General features: G+C 34.7%; 1 protein-coding gene across 1 annotated transcript in view; it reads right to left on the bottom strand.

Moving 5' to 3' along the window:
- Window positions 1-2469: 2469 nt before the first annotated feature.
- Window positions 2470-20602, bottom strand: part of eIF3a (eukaryotic translation initiation factor 3 subunit a) — a 95788-nt gene continuing 77655 nt past the window's right edge. The window contains exon 19 of the mRNA XM_075370791.1: window positions 2470-3313. Coding sequence (XP_075226906.1) covers window positions 3264-3313 — 50 coding nt within the window. The 3' untranslated portion in view covers window positions 2470-3263. The remainder of the gene's footprint in view (window positions 3314-20602) is intronic.

Genomic DNA, 20602 nt, shown 5'->3' with positions numbered 1-20602 from the left:
ATTGGGAAAACAACTACTGTACAAAAAAAATTATTATAAATAAATACTGAGACATTATTCATCAGAAGGTGGTTGAATTCCATCCATTTTATCATCTTCAGAGCCGCTGTTGGAACTGGAGGATGAACCAGATGACTCTTCTAAATTTATAATTAAATTGTCATTGTCTACGTCTATGTCCAAGGGAATTTCTCATTCTATGGTTTCTTATATAACTCCTCTAACATTATGCACTATTTTTCTCCAGTCTTGAGGGGTTACAATATTTATTCTTTGCAATGTAATTTCTTCTATTTCCAACATTGTAAACTTTTTATTATTTTTTACGTACCTTTTGATGTGACTCCACACAATTTCAACAGCAACAATATGACAATGATAGGGAGGCAATCCGATAATTTTGTGGCCTGGTTCTTTTGCTGTTTTTGAAGGTTTTCCCCAGAATAATTTCTAAAAAGTTGTTCTTTGGTCATTGAATGGTCTGGTCTTGACCCCATGTGAAACTAGCCAGTCAATCAACTCATGTTTCTGGTTAGCGTTAGTTGGTGCTTTATCCAATTGCACCAAATGATATGAAGCATTATGGATTACTGTAATGCTACTCAGACTAACTTTTTTCAAAAGCGTTTCTTTCAACCAATTTGTGAATGTTTTATTACTCATCCCCTCATAATAGTCTGTTTTCTTTGATTAGAACATTAATAGCACTTTATTCACAAACCCATGAACTGTTCCAGCATGACAGACAATTAATCTTGTAATCAAAAATTCACCTTCATTTCATAACACTACAAAAACTCACACACTGTAACAACTTTTTCTCTTATATGTGTCTGTTAACATCTCTGGCATCCAGCAGCATAAAATTTTTAAGTCAAAACTTCATAAATCAAAGATCGTCAAAAACCTAAGACTATTGTGACACAGAGAAGCAGTGTTCTCAAATTTTTTTGTCAGATTACTTTTACATACAAATCTTCCATTATTAACTGCTGGCAGCTATGTCCTTTATCATGAGCATTCCTTTATGCTTCTCAAAATAAACAATACCACTCTTACTTTAGCATCACTGATATATTCAACCCATAAACATCCAAAATCTTGCAGTGAATTTCAATCGCAGAATTGTTTTTTTGCAATCAAAAATTGGATTACTCCTTGTACTTCACACTTGATGGGATCATGAATTGTAGAACCCACTGTAAATGGATGAATACTAACAACAAACAGCAATAACAATATAAACAACTATAAATGACTAAACTATTATTGCTAACAGCTGGCTAGTAAGTGAAATAAATGAGTATGCAAGCACCATCTTTTATTTTATTATATAGGTGGTAAATTCAAACTTACTTTAGTGGGCATACTTATTATGCACGTAGACAGAGATAGGTAGATAACAGGAGGTTCGTTTCATTCTATGCAACATAAAATGGCAGCTAACTCGATGGTTTATAAAGCAAACCAAATGTCATGTGGTCTAGAAGCTGATCACAGAGATTAACTTTATTACAGATACAACTGAGTTCAATGATTATACTAGAAATACCTCCGACATCATACAAAAAAGAAATGACAAAAAGATTTTAATGACTAAAGAAACGTTACTTCAAAATAGAGAAGTTTTGAAGAAATCACACACAAATACTGCTAATATCCCAGCAACTACATCTAAGAAATTGATCTCTATACTCAAAATCACTAAAGGTAAAACACTGAAACAAGAATAAAAAAGGAGTATTTGGAGTATTACAAATACTTCAGAAGACAACAGAAATCCTCTATAACCCAACATTACTTGGAAATGTATTACACAAAAGAATTTGCTACTTTCAGTGTAAGTAATACTCTACTTTTTAGGATGGATAGTTGAGAAACTGAGTTTATCCAATACTAAACTAATAAAGAAAATTAATCAACAAGCAAATTCAAGGGACAAATATCTAACAGTCTTTTTGAATTTTAAACTTATTGAAAACTCTTTTGATCATATCAAACAATTACACCTCCTCCCTTCATTTTTTTTTATAGGTGAAAATATGTATTTTTGTGTTTTAGATTCATGCTCTCTATATCTTTCTTGAGATAAGTTTTTATCTATTTAACTTATATAAGAGGTGCATGTTAGAATGAGGGAGTGATTGGGTTGGATGTTTCAGAAGTAGAATGTTTTTAAACTAAATTTACGTTTTCAATTGGGGCTCCCTAAAACAAGTGTAAGTACTTTTTACTTATGTTCTAAGAACTAATTTTAAACAGATTTTTTTAAGAATGAAGACATTTTTTTGTAACAGTAAAGGGTTGTAGTAACTCTTGTTACTACTACCTTATACTCTTTAAGTACATGTTCTAGTATTTTTATTCACAATTAATTATATACAATTACTACAATCCATTTAACCTTATAAACAATTGAATTTAAAAATAATTTTAAACTACAGCAAGGTTTTAAATAAAGAGTAAAAATATGTTAAAATGTGTTTATTTCATGATCATACATTCATAATAATCAATTATTAAATAAAGTTAAATACCAATTTTCATGAAGAACCAGAAATAATAATAAATACTCAATAACCTTTTTACAAATTATTTATAACAAACTAGTAATAACAATTTATTTGACCTATTCCATTCCTGTTTATATAACTGAAACTTCAACTCATAAAAAAACATTAACAAGGCTGAAATAATTTTACTTTAAGCATATTCAAGTTATGAAAATACATGGCATATCCTTTCATTAATTTTAACTAAAAAGATGCGGTTAAAAACTATAACTATCATCTTTTACATAATTGTATAAAAATATATAACTTTACTGTGAAAACTGTATGATGTAAATCATTAATATATTTGACTCTAACTGGCTATTTGGTTAATGGCTACAGATCAAATACATTAATGCAAAGGATTCATTCTATCATGTGTAACTCGATAAATAATAAAATTAAAAGTATCCATACACTCTGTAAAAATGTAAAAGTATTTTCATCTTATTTTCAAAAATTACCAGCAAATATAAATACAGTATATATTTTAAAGAAAAGATACAAAATGCTTCTATTACTACTGCCTGATGGTGATAATAATAATAATAATAATAAAGATAATTTACAAACGTAAAAAGAAACTGAACCGATTAAATAGGCTGTATAAATTCATTTGATAATTAATATAACAAAATTAAAGCGCTATCATAAAAAAGGTCCAAGGCAGATAGGCAGCACAGATTTCTTATTCGATAGCTATCACATGGACTAGCGTCGATGAACTTTCTTCCAAATACCATCATCACTGGGGTCATCAACTAACAAAATCAGAAAAAAAAACACACATTACTTACTTTATAACAATTGCAAAATATTATATCATTAATCAACATTCATCACACCTCCCTCAGGGACATTACAGTTAAAAAAAAAAGCTTAACAATTTAACACAGCATAATAGCTGGTCAAGCAGTTTTTAGTTATTTTTTGAGATCTGAAATTTTAAGTTTTGCATGAATTTCAGGTTTAAATTATTCAAGATTAACAAAATATTTCATATGAAAAACAAGTATTCCATTCAACATTTTGATGATATTTGGTATATTATAACTACCCACCTTGTAGTGGCCAAAAAATATTTTTTTCATGTTTAAAAATTTTTTTTCTTGAGTAATAGACTATTTTCTAACTTGCCAACAGGTAAAATTGGTCATTTTCATCACTTTTTCCATGAGCTGTAGGCATTCTTATTTTACATCAGGCAGAGATCAATAAGGTTGAGTGGGAGAACTCGGACTGTTAAGACGTGCTATTTTCGCTCTGCTGTTTTTTGCTTTTAGATCGGGTTTTTTCGGCTTTATCTATCAGGAAAGTGCTGTTTAACATTGTGATTGGACTAGTGGACAAGTCTAAAGAAAAAATAGAATTTTTGGTTAACGGATTACAAAGTTTTTAAATTTTTTTAAAAAAGTTTTTTGATTTTTTTAAACGGAAATTTTGGATTCACATCGAGGATGGATATACAAATAAGTGTTTAAAATTTTGTGAAAATTAGACAACGGACAACTGAGTTATTTCTGTTTTTTATAGTGGACATTACGTGCAAGTTAATACAGGACTTCACTGTATTTAACGTAAATAAGGACTTGGAAAATTTTCACTAATAACAGTAGATATACTGAATTTTTTCAGTGTTTACAGACTTTTATAGGGGTAACTTTAAACCTTCATATCTTGTTACCCATTGGTCGTGGACCAAAACTGTTCAGGATCTATACGAATTGGGTCATTTCCTATCGATTGACATCCCTTATTTTTTTTGGGGGGGGGACTGTTGACCCCCTTTTTTTACCGCCCCGTTGGTCCTAGATCAAAACCGTTTAGGATCTATATGAATTGGGTCATTCCCGATTGATTGACCCCCCTAATTTTTTTCGATTTTGGGGGACCATTGACCCCCCCCTTATTTTTGGCTACCCCACGTGTCGGGTATCAAATTAAAGGGAATTACTTGGAGAACACAACTGCTACATAGTTGTTGAGTTTATTTATCATCCATGGTGGATAAAGCAGAACAAAGTTATGCTAGTGGACAGGGATCCTCAGGTCTTCCGCCGCTGAAACCGACTGATCCCAAGGGCAAAAAACGAATTAGACAATCCTCCTCTGAAGAAGAGGTCTATACTGGTGGCTTAAAGGAAGTTACTCTTCGACTAGGACAAGCGATGATGCGTTACAAACAACTTCTGGGAAAAAACATGTTAAATTATATGTATGACCATAGTAAAGAATTAAGAGAAATATACACTGCTTTAAAACATCTCCAGGAGACTACGACTACTCCAGAGACCAGTTCGCAATATACAGAGACTGATATGCCCCCAGGTGCAGATCAGGAAGACATATTAAGTCTTGAACTAACCGATGAGGAACTTCTGGATATGACCGCTAAGAGATGGTCTGCCTGGACAATGTCTAAAGCCAAATTATTTCCTTGCCTGCAGAGGGCGTTACAGATACCTGTCAATTTATTGGTATCATCAAGTCCAAAAGGGCAATGGCAGAGGGCAAGAAGCCTGGAATGATAGCTGTAGACACTTCTGTCATTATGGATGACGAATACGATACTCAGACCAATAAGTATACTGTTTTCTACGACTCGACAGAGGGCGACAGGGCTCCTGCTGGGTGTATACTAGGCGCGGTCAAGAAGATCTTATTAAGGGCCCCTAATGCGGCGTTCGTTCTGCCAAGTGGTCCTATTGGTGTCATGATTAAGAAGATGGTTATCTAACTGTTCAGGACTAGTGAGACGCCTGCATTGATGGTAGCGCCGAAAAAGACTGAAGAGAGTAGGACGCGTTCTAGATCCGCTTCTGCTAGGCGATCAACACCTCCTGTGGAGGGCAGAAAAGTGGTGGTTGTCCGGTCACAGGGCAAGTCGTATGCTGATCTACTCCGGACTGTAAAGGATAAGATCTTTAAAGACGAGGCAGGGGAAATCCTGTCCCTTCGCAAGGGTAGAAATGAAGACTTGGAAGTCAGAATTAAAGATGCTAAAGATGCGGCTCAGTTCACCCCAACATTGAGAGACAGGGCTTCTGACCTTCAAGTGAATTTTCATACTAAGTGCGACCGACGCGCATTGGTACATATTAAAGACATGGAAGAGAGTACCACAGCGCTAGAATTAAGCGAGGCTATTACAGCTGTTATTGGAGACACTGAGTCTTTTAGAATTACCTCATTAAGGCAGGCTTATGGAAATACTCGAAATTCGACAGTAATAACCAATCAGAGGGCTGCAACTAAGTTAATTTCCAGTAGAATTAAGGTCGGCTGGGTTCACTGCCGGGCTTATATCAGGACTGATAATATGAGGTGTCAAAGATGCTGGGCCGCTGATCACACGAGTATGGTATGTAAGGGCCCGGATAGGTCAACCCTTTGTTACAACTGCAGTCAGAAAGGCCATGTGATAGATAAGAGACTGCAAGGAGGCTACTAAATGCCTTGACTGCAACGGCACGGACCATCGCACGGGAGGAGTGCAGTGTGGACTACCTAAATAATGGCTAAAATAATACTATCTAACGCCAACAGGAGCATTCTTTCCCATGATCTGGTGGGGGAGACTGCAAACGATCTTGAGGTTGACTTTATAGTCACCACAGAGCCCAACCTGAGGATGGCGGCCAGAGGTGATTGGTGGGCTGACGTGGTTGGGGATGTTGCTATCAGTAATGTCTCCGGCCGTCTTGGCTGGCACCTACTTCATAGAGGTGAGGGAATTATGGCAGTAGCACTCCCGGACTTTGTCCTTATAGCCGGTTTTGTAAGTCCAAACATTAATATCGGGGACTTTGCGCAGTACATCAACGATTTGCAGCAAGTCATACAGCGGGCACCTAATAGACCTATACTCTTAGGCGACTTTAATTGTAAGTCCATTTTAACTGGCAGCTCTTATACCAATGCAAGGGGACGAATCTTCATTGACATGATGACCACAGGGCTGATCTGCCTGAATGACTGCACTTATACCTACGAGGCAAGAGGCCATAGATCTGTGATGGATCTTACGCTGGTGGAATCCTTCCGTCTTTAGTTGGAGCGTTCTTGAATCTGAAACCGGAAGCGATCACCTAGCAACTTTGCTTGTTATGGCAGGCGCAAGACCTTCAACATCAGCCACTGCATGATTTAGATTTAGTCAAAGACAAATTGAGGTGGTGGTGGTTAACAAGATTGCCAGGACTCTATCTGATGGAAGAATAGTAACGCCGCAAGTTCTTCAAGAATCAATTATTACAGAACTGTCTAGAGTCCCACAGTTTGGAGGGGGTCGTCACCCAGAATACTGGTGGACGTCTGAAATTGCAGATCAGCAAAGAGTGTTACAATTTTGGCATAGGAAAAAGCAAAGGCTGTGGCCCGCTGGCGGTGCGCTATATGACCAGGCGAAGGAAAGATTTGTCCAAGCTAGGCGTACTTTGAATCATCTAATAAAGACTAGTAAAAGAAACTGTTGGAAACAGTTGTGTGCTGACTTGGATTCAGACCCGTGGGAACGGGCATACAAAATAGTAATGAAGAGACTAGGACGCCGCTTTAGCCTGTCCTAGTTACAGAAACGGCCAGACTGCATCTTCATAGCCTCTTCCCTGTTCAAAGACGAGGGACATAGACATAACAGACTGTGAAGCTAAACGCTTTACACAAAACGAGGTCGCCATTGCCGCTTCTGGTCTGAAAGATAAAAAAAGTCCGGGTCTGGATGGAATCCCGGCTGCCCTCCTCAAAGGATTAATGAAGATAATCCCCTGGGAAATCACTGACATGGCCAATTATGGAATACAAAACAAGACTTTCCCCGCATGCTGGAAGGAGTCACGGACTGTTTTCCTGCCTAAGAAGTCCGGCAATCAAGAAATCATTAGCTATCGGCCGTTAAGTCTCATCAATAATATGGGAAAGATTGCCGAGCGCTTGGTAGCGAACAGACTTATCCAAGAATTAGAGTCCAAAGACGGGCTTCATGATAACCAATTTGGGTTCAGGAAACATAGATCCATGCTGCAAGCTCTGGATAAAATTACCAACTGGGTATTGTCTGTCAGATCTGGTACGTGGCATACCAGAAGAATCTCGTTGCTTATTCTGTTAGATATAAAAAATGCCTTTGGATCGGTCCGGTGGGATACGATTATGGCAGCTCTCACAGACAAACAGATTAGTTCCTATATCAAAAGACAAGTACGAGAATATCTGATTGATAGGTGGACTTTGGTCGAGGCGCTCGAAGGAAAATTTGGATATCAGCTTCATGGAGGAGTGCCGCAGGGGTCTGTGTTAGGCCCCTTGCTTTGGCTAATAGTAATTGATGGAATACTCAGACTGAGATTACCTGAAGGCTCGGAAATAGTTGCTTATGCCGATGATTTGGCTATATTAATTGAAGCCAAAACTGAATATGACCTTGAAGTTACCGGTAATGAAGTGCTAACATTGGTTAATAACTGGCTCTCGGACCGAGAACTATCTTTGTCTTTAGATAAATGTCACTATATTTTTCTGGCTGGAAGAAGGCGACTCAGAGACATAAATCTCCGCGTGGGCGATCGCAGACTAGACCGTGTGGCAGTAACAAAATATCTTGGTGTCATTATAGACCCAGCTCTAGAGTTTAGTCCTCATCTCGCACAGAAATGTAAAGAGGTCGAGAATACCGCAAAGGCTTTAACAAGATTGTTGGCTGGACATGAAGCTCCACGTGCATCTAGGCGGCGGGTCATTGCCTCAACTTTAACCTCTGTATTATTGTATGCTGCACCTATATGGGAAAAAGCACTTTATGTTGCAAGAAATGTCGCAAGACTTAGAACTCTGCATAGGCAAGCTCTTATAAACATCACTTCTGCATACCGCACCATCTCTTACGATGCGGCTTGTGTATTATCATCGGTTCCCCCTATCGACCTCTTAGTTAAAGAGCGATCACTTAGGTATCGTGGCATGCCAAAACAAGAAGCCCAAGCCAACATCAGGCGCATATGGGCCATATTGTTGGCATATGGGTATCTCCTGTACAGATGGAATCTTTCCATTAACGCTATCTGGACCAGGAGATTGATACCCGACTTGGGCATGTGGCTTGATAGAGTATATGGGGAGGTTGGTTATTATCTTACTCAAATACTTTCTGGACATGGTAGCTTCGAATATTATTTACATCAATTCGGTAGAAGACCAGCACCTATTTGCATGTTCTGCCAGGATTCGGATACTGCCGAACATACTCTGTTCCACTGTAATAGATGGACTATATATAGACGATGTGCAGGGCTGCAAGAATTAAATCCGGAGAATCTGCTTCTTTTTCTCCTGCGATCCACTGACAATTGGAACAAAATGGAGGAGTTTGCCAAGATAGTGCTAAAGGCTAAAGATTATGTAGCCCTTTTAAGAGGCCATTGAGGCCCCGTGGTAACTTAGTAATTTAATATTTTCGTTAAGGCAAGCAGCTATGAGGAGAAGATCATTCCTTCATTTGGGGATCATAACAACTGGGTAATGAAAAGACCGAGACCTGGTTCCCTCGACGGGGGCTAGGGACGGCTTTGTCGGGCCTGGTTCTCTGTCGGGGAGGCTTGAGGCAGGCACATTAAAACAAAAGATCCAACCGGAGAGGCCTCCTTTGAGTTTAAAGGACACTTTCCCGGGCTGCGCATACTTGAATGGATACCCGGCCCGCGGAAGTAGGAAAAAAAAGAGATCAAAAAGGGTTTTTTGGAAAGAATAAAGAAAGATGGAACTTCATCTTAGTGTACTCAAAATTCATTTTGTTACATAACCAAATCTTGTAATGTTTACTGAAGTTACTACAAATTGCTTTTTTCAAATTTTGCGCCCAAAATAAATAATGAAGGGCTTAGGGTTTGGTTTTTTCCTTAGTATTTACAAAAAAAAAAAAAAAAAATGACCGCCAAATCATACGATTTTGAAAATGTCTCGTTTTTGGGGCCCAAAAACCACATATGGGCCAGGTGGTAAAAATCTGAAATTTTTACAGCAGTTAAGTACTTTAAAACTATATAAAATCTATTTTGTTACCCAAAGGGGTTGACGACTAATGAAGCCAACAAAACCACTAAAAACACCATTCCTTCTAACCATAAGCGTATTCAAAAATACTGATGTTATGTATTTATTTTTTTCAGATTACAGAAATTGCAACTGAACTCATTTGAATGAATAAATTGATAATTAATAAATAGTCAACTACAAAATGATAAACAATTCAAATACATTAACAAGTTGTTCTATTCACTGTTACCTTATTTTACTTCTGTCAATGGACTTTATGAATAAATCTAGCACTTTTTGATAACAAACTCAACATAACGTAGTGCTCCTGCCATTTTTTTATTGAGTAGAACTGATAAGTTCTCATTCATCTTTGGTGTGATGTGTCCTCTTCTGGTAGTTGATAGCAAAAGCTCTGAAGGCATGAGAATCTTTAAAATATCTTCCAGTTGAACCCATGTTTGATTATCCCTCAATGATTTCTTGACTGAAGTACCAGGACCCTGCGGATGGAAAAAGTGAATTCGATATTCCTCTTCATTTTCATGTATTTTGACTTCAATGACTTCGCCGAACCACACTTGCCATTGTGTACACAGCAGACATAATTTTTACATTTTGGCTTTGGTAAACCTATAGCAATCACAAACACCAATATCCTTGTGTACCGATAACTAACAAAAATGTTTCTGATTCAGAGATCTCCCGGACTTTCAGAATACATTTCTAACTTGTTGGAACATAATTGTGGAAGATTCTTGTTTCTGGGACTGTTGTGAATACCTGATAACGAGAACTGAGGTATTCTTCTGTCTCTTGAGCATCTTTATTAGAGTAGAAAATAAATGCTATATTTTTAATATTGTCTTTTCAATAATTGTACAATTCAGATGTAACAATTTGATTGTTGACTGTCCTTTGGAGGCCTGCTTTAGTTACAGTTCTTTTTACATTTCTACCAATATTATGATATTAGTAGAAAATTAATTTTCAAAAAAGGCTTAACTTTAAAAATTGGTTTTGAAAATTTGCCAATTTAAGAGCTAAATTTTTCTGGCTGGTGACTCAGGTACTCACTGTTTACGCCATTCTGGCATAAAGTTTCCGTTATTTTCCATGAATTCCAAGCTAGGGTGGGTCCCATTGTATTATTACTGGAATGTTAAACTTCGCTTTGTTTTGAATTTTTGTCTGTCAAATCTATCTGTTTCTATTATTTGGTCTTGTGTTCGACCCTCCCTCCGTCATACTTAGCGACCGCGTCCATTCTTCTATCGAGTTATTTTTGTCTACCCTTTTCATACACCCGTTATTCTTTCGTCCCCTTACTAATACATGCACGCATCTCTTGTCTTTTACACACACTCTCTTCTGTCCACTACCTGGATCTGGTTACCCCCTTTTTCTTTCGCCATCTTTTCGGCAGAGTAGATCCAACATCTCACCAGTGCAGTCGCCTATGGCCATACTCTCCTGCAAACTTTGTGGTAATATTCTCATTCACGCAGAATCTCCAAACTCGTCAATACACATCTGAGATTCTACGCATCATTCTACCACCAAACCACATCACACCTCTGTATTCCTGATACACCCGTGCGGACTACGCCCAGGATTACATATGTATTCATCTGTACTTGCTGTTACGAGTTCATCTCTGGCTAATATTTGTGTGTGATACAGGCAAGCGTAAAATATTCATTATTATTCATTTTAAACGTTTATGTTATCCTTGTTCATGTGTAGCCCATTTTATGGGTTATTAAATGCAAACTATCGTTCTCATCAAATCTACTTTTAATTCAAACACTACTTCAGAATTATAAAACTTATGAGCGATATATTTCATATATTATTATTGATAACAATTATTATATTTTGTGTTGTTCATCAAAAGTTCGTGTTCAAACGTCAGTTACTCAGAGCAAATTACCTTTTCTTGAAAGGTTTATTGCAATCAACTCTCTCATTTAATCTAATTTAACTTGTTAATCGCTGAGATTAATTCTTACCTATTCATGCACTGCATTCATATTCTCTTAAATTAATCTAAAGAGAATTACTCCGGATATGAAGTTATGTTTTTGTGCTTCTTTGTAACTTAATACTTTCAAGAAAACTTACTATTAGAATAAATTCTATTTATCTTATTATTTATTTTAATGTGTTTATATTGTGATTTAACGCCTTCTATACTGAAATTATTGTAAACAACTCTCTTATTTTTCGACTCTGTTACACTGTGTATTTATAAAGGTTTATTCATGTATTTTTGTATTTAACAGCATTATTCATTTGTTAATTCAGCTGATATATTAAGTAGTATTAAGTTATGCTAATTTCCTATTATGTTTTAACATTATAATTATAACATAAGTTCATTTGTTCCACTAATAAAGTCCAATTTCTTTTGGCAAATACTAGCTGTGTTTTTTGTTAACTTTACCCAACACTCACTCTGTGTGTGTGTGTGTGTGTGTGTCGCCCACCAAACTGTAAACTTACATTATCTGCTCAAAATATTAAATTTGATTACAAAAATTTTTTTTTCAGCCATGGTACATAATAATAGAAAATGAAACTTGCATAGTCTCACAGTGTGAAAATTTCCAGGCACTAATGAAGTGCTCAGATTCACCAAAATTCAGATTGAGACCAAGATTCATATAAAGTAGTCACATGAAGGAACATGTGATGAGATGGTCCTTTTCCATTATATAAGCAAAAAAAATTCCATTCACCTGCAATTTCAAATTCTTCTTGATAGTAGCACAAATTTATGATATTTTTTTTGTTTTTATGCTGGGCTGAGGAGTCATCAAAAAAATTAAAAAAATTGTTTAAATGGTAGTATCAGTTTTTACTTTATCTATAACTTGCTTTTGGAAGCAGAAGAATGATGTAGTATTGTGCTTCAAGTACTCACTAATCACACAAGTAGCTTTACTTTGTAATTTTCCTTTTTTTTTAAATATATAAGAAATGGATGTACTGTAGCATAAGTTTTTAACCAATGATATGACTGGACTTCATCCTGTATCACAAAAGGAAAATTTTGAGAGCGGTCTCCTATTACAATACATTCACCCTCCATCAAGTTTTCCTTTTTAATGTTGAGGAAATTGACTTGTTTCTTTGCAACAAAATGATGCCTTTTTAGGTTATTTAATTTTTCTGTAAGTTTATCTAGGTACTCTTGAAATGGAAGAATTTCAGTAGTTAGTTGACAACAGTCAACAGAAACTCACGGTTTGAAAATAATTTAAAAATCAAAATCATCCCAGCTCTTTTGCAGTAATCTGAGCACTTCATTAGTGCCTGGACATTCTCACACTGTGAGAGCATGCATGTTTCATTTTCTATTATCACATACCATGGCTGAAAGGAGAATTTCATAATCAAATTTCATTTTTTGAGCAAATAACACGAGTTTTACATTTTGGTGACACACACACACAGAGAGTACCTGACCCACCAGCCAGAACACAAAATTTAGGTGTTAAATCAGCAAATTTTGCAAGACCAATCTTTAAATTAAGTTAAGCCTTTTTTGAAAAATAATTTTCTTCCAGTTAGGACACAATCCTTCTTGACTTTTCTTTTTCCTGTTTGGCCTCTGGGAATTACCGTTCAGGTATTACTTCAGAGGATGATATGTATGAGTGTAAATGAAGTGTAAGTCTTGTACAATCTCAGTTCGACCATTACTGAGATGTGTGATTAATTGAAACCCAACCACAAAGAACACTGGTATCCACAATCTAGTATTCAAAGGCGGTATAAAAATAACAGCCTTTATCAGAACTTGAAGGCTGAAACTCTCGACTTCCAAATCAGGTGATTGGGAAGATGCGTTGACCACTAGACCAACCCAGACTAACCCAGGTTAATCCTTCTTGCCTGACCCATTCGGGTAAAAATCGTTAGACATAATTAATAACATTTTCATCAATTATGCGACTAGGTTTCTTTTTGCTGATTCGTGGCAAAATTCCACTAATTTTAACTAACTGTTTGGACTGACAGGCTAAATACTGACTAACACTAAACTCATTTTGAATTTTTTGAATGCTCCAGCTGCTTGGTAATAAACTTAAATTTTTATTTTTTCCTGGGATGATATAACTGTTTTCATTTTATCCTTTACTTTAATGATTAATTCTTCATATACCTAAATCAGCATAATTTTGTGGTATTAAACTGGTTTCTTCTGTAGAGTTATTTAAATCAAAGGAATCATTTAATTTACTGATAACTTACTGTGCTATTTTTGTAGCTTTATCTTTTTTTTAATTGGTTCCTTTGTGCTGCTTGATAATTTCTGAACCTTAATGGTGCAAATGCCAAGTGCTGAACAAACTTTATTCACAGACTCAACAGTAACACATTGAGGCTCAAATATATTTTGACATTCCGGTTTGCTTTCTACTATATAAGTTTGTGGTTTTTGTATTTTGTTTAAGCATTTTGAATTAATTCCAGGGCTCTGCCTGTAATTAATTTTAAATTTGGATTGCTTGTTGGAAATATCAAAGATATTTCTTGAAGAGATTTCTTAAATGGTTTAGTGCAACAACTAAATAGGTCAGAACAACTTTTCCCATTAACATGAAAATATTTATCTAAATATTCAGTTTTATGAAAAGTACAGATATATTTTGTTTCAGTGCATCCACTTCGTAGATATCAATGTTATTTGCTGTTCAATAAACTGTAAAATATTGTGCAATACTGAAGATCTATTTTTAAGTCAATTTGTTACAGTTTCAGTGTGAATGCCAATTGAACACTCCACAATCCACTTTCATAAAATGCAAGGGTTCTTGCAATAACGATACAGTTAGTATAAATTATAAAACTACCAATTGCACCTAACTTTATCTTACCCCAGTTTCTCTACAGCTAAAATAAAAATTTCTCAATTAATAAAATTAAAAATAAAAGATATCGCATAAAAGAGAAGTTCACTGCTAATAAAATTACTTTATAAACAAGGGTACATTATCTAACCACATTAACATTAGCAACAATACAACATATTACAATGAAATCAAAACACTAACTGAGCCTTCTACAATGTTTACATTCAGAATTACGCAAACATTCATGTCCATGCATGTCTATTCACTTTCGTGTTTAAACATGAGTTTGTATATATGAGTCATACTTTAAGTAACAAACTAATATAAGCTATCTCATTATAGACATATCAAAACATTTTGTATAGTAGGCCCACATTATTATCTGAAAAAATACATGCTGTAAATTTTTTGAATACATTTTTCATGGTTGGAAGGAACGGTGTTTTTAAAAGTTTTGATGGCTTCATTACTTGTCAACTCTTTTGGGTAACAAAATAGAATTTATATGGTTTTAATGTACATAAAGTACTTACTAATGTAAAAATTTTAGATTTTTGCTACCTGTCCCATATGTGGTTTTTGGGCCCAAAAAATGAGACATATTCAAAATCTTACAATTTGGCGGTCATTTTTTTTTTTTAATGAATAACACTAACAGTCGACTTTTTTTTATAAGTACTATAGTAGCTAAGATTTGAAAGGAAAAGAGCAGGCCTGTTATTGTTGCCCCTTCATTATTTATTTTGGGCCCAAAATTTGAAAAAAAACAATTTCTAAACATATCATCAGTAAACATTACAAGATTTTGTTATGTAACAAAATGAATTTTGAATACACTGAGATGAAGTTCCATCTTTATTCTTTCCAAAAAAAGCTTTTTTGATCTCTGTATGATGTAAAATAAGAATTCTATAGCTAATGGAATTAGTGATGAAAATGGCTGGTTTTACCTGTTGGCAAGTTAGAAAATAGTCTATTACTAAAGAAAAGTTTTTTAAAAATATAAAAAAATATTTTTTGGCCACTACAAGGTGGGTAGTTTATCATGTACCAAATATCATCAAAATATAGTGATGTAATAAAATTTTTGAAAATTTTTTGAATTAAAATGGAATAACCCATTTGCTACCAAAAAAAAGCATCACGTTTCAACTCGTTCACTCATGTGAGTAACTGCGTATGAAAAATATACCACTGCACAATCTACAAAACATCAAATTTCGACCTTAAATTGAGTAACTCAAGAACGACTCAACCAGTCTTCATCAAATTTTCACTCGTACATCTTTAGATACACTACTATAGCATATATCCATTTTAATGAAACTGATCTCCCAGTTTTGGAGATTTTTAAACCAAACAAATTTTATACCTAGGCTTATATAGAAAGGGGTCCAAAAAATGTACTCAGTTTCTAATTAAAAATAATATTTAATATTTGAAAAAACTTACATCCCCTAATCTAATGTGTAGTGTAGTGTATTAAATTTGTCATGGTAGGCGGAAGTGGCAATTTATGCCGTGCATGTGCAAGTGGTTGATGGTGAAACGAGCTAGTCACATTGGCCAGTGCAGCAGAAAACGGTTGAGTAGCAACAATGGCTGAAGTGCACTTATCGTTTGTTGAACGCAAGGTTGTACTGAAGTGGTACTGGAAGTATGAACACATTCATGAGGTAGAAAGGCAGTGGCAGAGAGAGTTTGGAACAAGGAAAGATCTGACCAAACACCAATAGCTACAAGTTCAGTCCAGTGCTGCGCTGTTGCAACATTTTACCACAAAAATCAGTGAACCAGGGAGCATGCGAAAGTGGAAAGTGTACATTCAAAGACTGCTACGCGTGATAAATGAGGATGAACCAGATCGAAGGCTGGAGTACTGTATAAATCCATTTGAAGTGTCTCAAAAAATATAAGCTGGTTGCTTGACCAATTCAAAACAATTGAAACTTACTCACTTGTTTCCTACATGTTTCAGCTCCTTAAAACTATTTTCATTAAATTTTATATTTACGCAGTTTACCTGTGGTGGCCATTTCTGTTATGGTGTGCACACCTTGTTTGTGATTGTAAGGATTTACAGAAAAAGTCATAAATAAAAAACTATTGGTCCTGGAAGGATAAAACAAAAAGCAATTTATTCATATTTTCTAAAAGATTGGTCCAGTGGTTTATTTACCTATCTCTATTCTTTCTATGAATAAATTATCAATAAAGTTGAACATGAAAAACGGTGAAATTTCACTTTTAGTAATTTTTTTCAAGAGGCAGGTATGGCATACACAGTTTGAATTATTTTTTTATATGTAGATAAATGTTAGTAGTTTTACCATAAATAATATTAATGCGATATACTAACCCCCAAATTTTTATGAATTTTGAAAACTAATTTAAAAAAAAAATCAAATTTGGCTTCATGTAACTCTGATGGGAATGGTGATAAGAATCTCAAACATGAACAAAATAGTGTTTTTCTTGATGTTTATGGCAAATAAAAAAGTCTCTTGTGTATTGTACTAATAAAAAAATTATAACCTCTCAAAAATCATGTTAAAACTGTTAAAAGTGGTACCATTTTGCCTCACGAAATGAGTGCTCCTGGGGGGTTTCTTGTCTTCTTGGCAATTTAATATTTTTATACTTGTACTACAGTAGTAGTTATTACTTTTTATACTTATTACCATTCAACTACAGTGTTCATGTTATAACAGGTGCTTGAAGTCATTTCCATCATCAGAAAAATTCATGTTGCGTGCAACCTGCTCATTTATGCTTGTTGTATCATTTAGCTTTGCTGTTACAGACTCGTCAGTCTGACATTAGTCAGTGACCTGCTCACATCTTTACCAAGTGTCTCAAATTTTATCCTGTGATTGGAAGTGTAATAAATAAGTTTTACTTAATAATATATTATACTTGCAAATTTTAAAATCAATTAATTTTTACATAATTTTCAAGTAATTTCACATAAAACAATGGAAGAACAAGATTCCAGGAAAATTTATGTGAATGAAGAGCGTCATAAAAGAGGGTATGGTATGGTGCAAAAAATTCATTAAAATTTGTGAATTTAGTGATAAAAACAAAACTTATTTTTTATGGGTAATCCAGATGTCACTAGTGTTTGTAAATATTATGAAAAATGTTTTTGTTAAAATTCAGTCACCTGTATGGACAGTTCTGTTGTGATCCTTATAAAAAACTCATAAAAAAAACCACAGATAAGAAAAACCTAAGAAAAATAACATTAGAGCATGCTCTTAAGAACACATTTTTCCAAATTTAAATTTAGCTGCTGGAAAGTCTCTGTGTTAACCGTTTCAAAGTATTTTTTCTCAGCAGAACAAAGAACTATATGAATGCAAAGACCAAGAGCAATACATTGCCCCACATAACAGTATTGAACAATTGGATGCTGCTTGTATCATTTTGCCTCTATCAAAACAGTGACAGGTCATTATCACACAATTGTATGTTAAAATCATTGTCATTTAGTTACAATTGGCAAAACAAATTTAACAAATTCGTGAGTAATGAAACATAAACCATATAACATATAATTTTCGCGGTGGGCCAGAAGTCCACCATTTTTCTTATTTGTATATAAGGAAACGCCCATTTTAAATGAATGGTATTATTGTACTCCTCATATCTTAAAACGTAAATAAAATTCATTTTCACCCCACACTCCCATCATACAACCAAAAGTAACCATACTTTCCTTTAAAAAGTTTACAAAAAAGAATTTAATATCACCTAATTCACAAGTACATAAAATAATGATCATCAAAAATTACCCGATAGAGGGATAAGATAATAATTAAGATATACAATCACATAGTTTACACTAAGCTATATGATTACGGTGAACTTTTCTAGCATCTTGAAAATTATCCCAAATTTCACATGTTCAAGGACCATGACTGTATACCCAGACATTACAAAATATAAATATATACAGAAAGTTATAAATCTGCTGTAAAAAGATGAATTTGCAACAATAATAAGGCAAATAAAAATCTATTTATACACCATCTAGAACACAGGATAATTAAATAAATCGATATACATTATTAACCAATTATAAAAAAATAAATTAATTAATTAAAAGTAACTAATGAATTTTAAATACACACACATACAAAAAAGATACCCAGAAAATAAATTCTAATGGTAATGGGAGGGAGCTATTAGAAAAGAAAAAATAACAGTACACTTACAAAATAAATAAATTTTTACTATAAATATAAGCACACACACCTTCACTACTCTTCTAGTTTTCACCATTGTGAATTATTTATTATGTGGAGCACAAAGTATTGTATTACTTCATCATAGAAGGATGCCACTGTGATGCAAATCAAGAGTTAATAGTTTGCTTAAGCTCCACAGTGCCATGGATCATCAGCCCCTGAAGGACTTCACATATTATTATATGAGGGTAGGATGAAAACGATCTGGGCCTGGATAAGAAAACAAATTATTCTATGTACATTTTGATTTATTTTTCAACAATCACAATTAAGGTCTGCACACTTAGCCCAGTGTTTCACAAGAGCAATTATGCCAGTTCAGTACATCAATTTATCAAATTCCTTAACCATCTACGGCAGCAATAACCTCATCAATCATCAAAAATCTCTTCCCTCCAGGCCATCTTTTTAGGTTATTTTCACTGGGAGCAAGGTCAGGTGAATTGTCTGAAGGTGAGAACAGGAGCATTGTCATGAGGAAAAGCACTTTTTCTTTGCCGAATGCGGTTGTTTTTCCTTAATTTCATTGCTGAGATGCCAAAGAAGGGTCACCTAATAGTAACTATTTTTTATTTCACCCTTTTTAATAATGCACCCAAAAAACAAATGCCATAATTTTGTTAAAAGGATAAAATTGTTTTCCCTTTTTTTTGAGCAAGTTGACCTTTTTCAACCCATTATTTTGACTGCTATTTTATAGGAATGTAATAATGAACCAACGTCTCAACAACTGTCACAGATTGATGTAAAAATTCCTCTGGACTGCACCAAAAGAGTACAAGACAGAACCAAAGAGTACAACTTGAAATGATTTTTCAGCACTGTTTTTGGTCAGGCATGAGCCAACGTGTCACCCATGTAGCGCAATTTGTACATACAAAATATTATGCACGCATTCTTCTGACATGCCTACAGACTCTGCTAACTCTTTCAATGACACTTGCTGACTTGCCAAATGATTTATGCACTTCCTCTATCATTTCTGGCACACATACTTCAGAAGGGTGTCCAGTGCCATGCATGGTTCATCAATAGTGCATGTTCCCATCTCAAACTCTGCGATCAAGCATTTAACTGTTGTTGTATTTAATGGAGAAGAGTCTCCCCCAATATCGTATCATTTAATGTTTTTTAAATTTTCTTTGCACTTAAAAGCTTTTCAGAAAAAAATATTTATCACTACACGAATTTCCAGTTTTTCCATTTTCCAAAAAACACTAACACTTCACTTTGACAGACTGTAAATATTATACTGTGATGCAGCAACTTGAAACTCTTATAGTAAACTAATGTAAAATGGAATCATGCGACACTGTCAACAAGTTAAATGTACTAACGCAACCTCTGTGAGAGGCCTGGAACTTTTCACCACACCCTTATAGATTAAAACTGCTTAGTACAAGATCTAAGCTGTAAGATATATATAATAAATTATTTCCAGCAAAATAACAAAGAGATTTTGTGTTAAGGCAGGAATGTGAAAAGAGCATTATCATAAATCAACACTATGCCTCAGGTAAGCTACTCTGAAATACAAGATGAATTTTTTTTGGGTAATTTGCAACACATTCCTATACTGATTAAGAAGCAGAGGCAGAGCATCATTGGACAATATGCACATCATGATGTTCAGAGTAAAAAAGTCTGCCTGAATTTTATTTTTGTTGATGAAATAAGCCTCCATTCCTGGGGTGCTGCATGGTTAAAAAAGCCTTGACCTCTCAATCATGTCAAAAAGACAGCACACTACTTGCCATTTCATTTCTTTATATAATAATCTTCAACACCTAGCATGCACATAATTTCTGGTAGTTCAGTTTCTCAAGCAATTTCATGAAGAAGTGAGTATGAAAATTCTGGAAGATGTAGGACTTCTCTCTCATCTTATCTTTAACTACAAGTACCA

Source organism: Lycorma delicatula, chromosome 1 (assembly GCF_047948215.1).
Source record: "Lycorma delicatula isolate Av1 chromosome 1, ASM4794821v1, whole genome shotgun sequence".
NCBI classification, from domain to species: domain Eukaryota; kingdom Metazoa; phylum Arthropoda; class Insecta; order Hemiptera; family Fulgoridae; genus Lycorma; species Lycorma delicatula.
The sequence above is the reverse complement of the archived record's forward strand: the minus strand, read 5'-3'. Positions and strand labels throughout refer to the sequence as shown.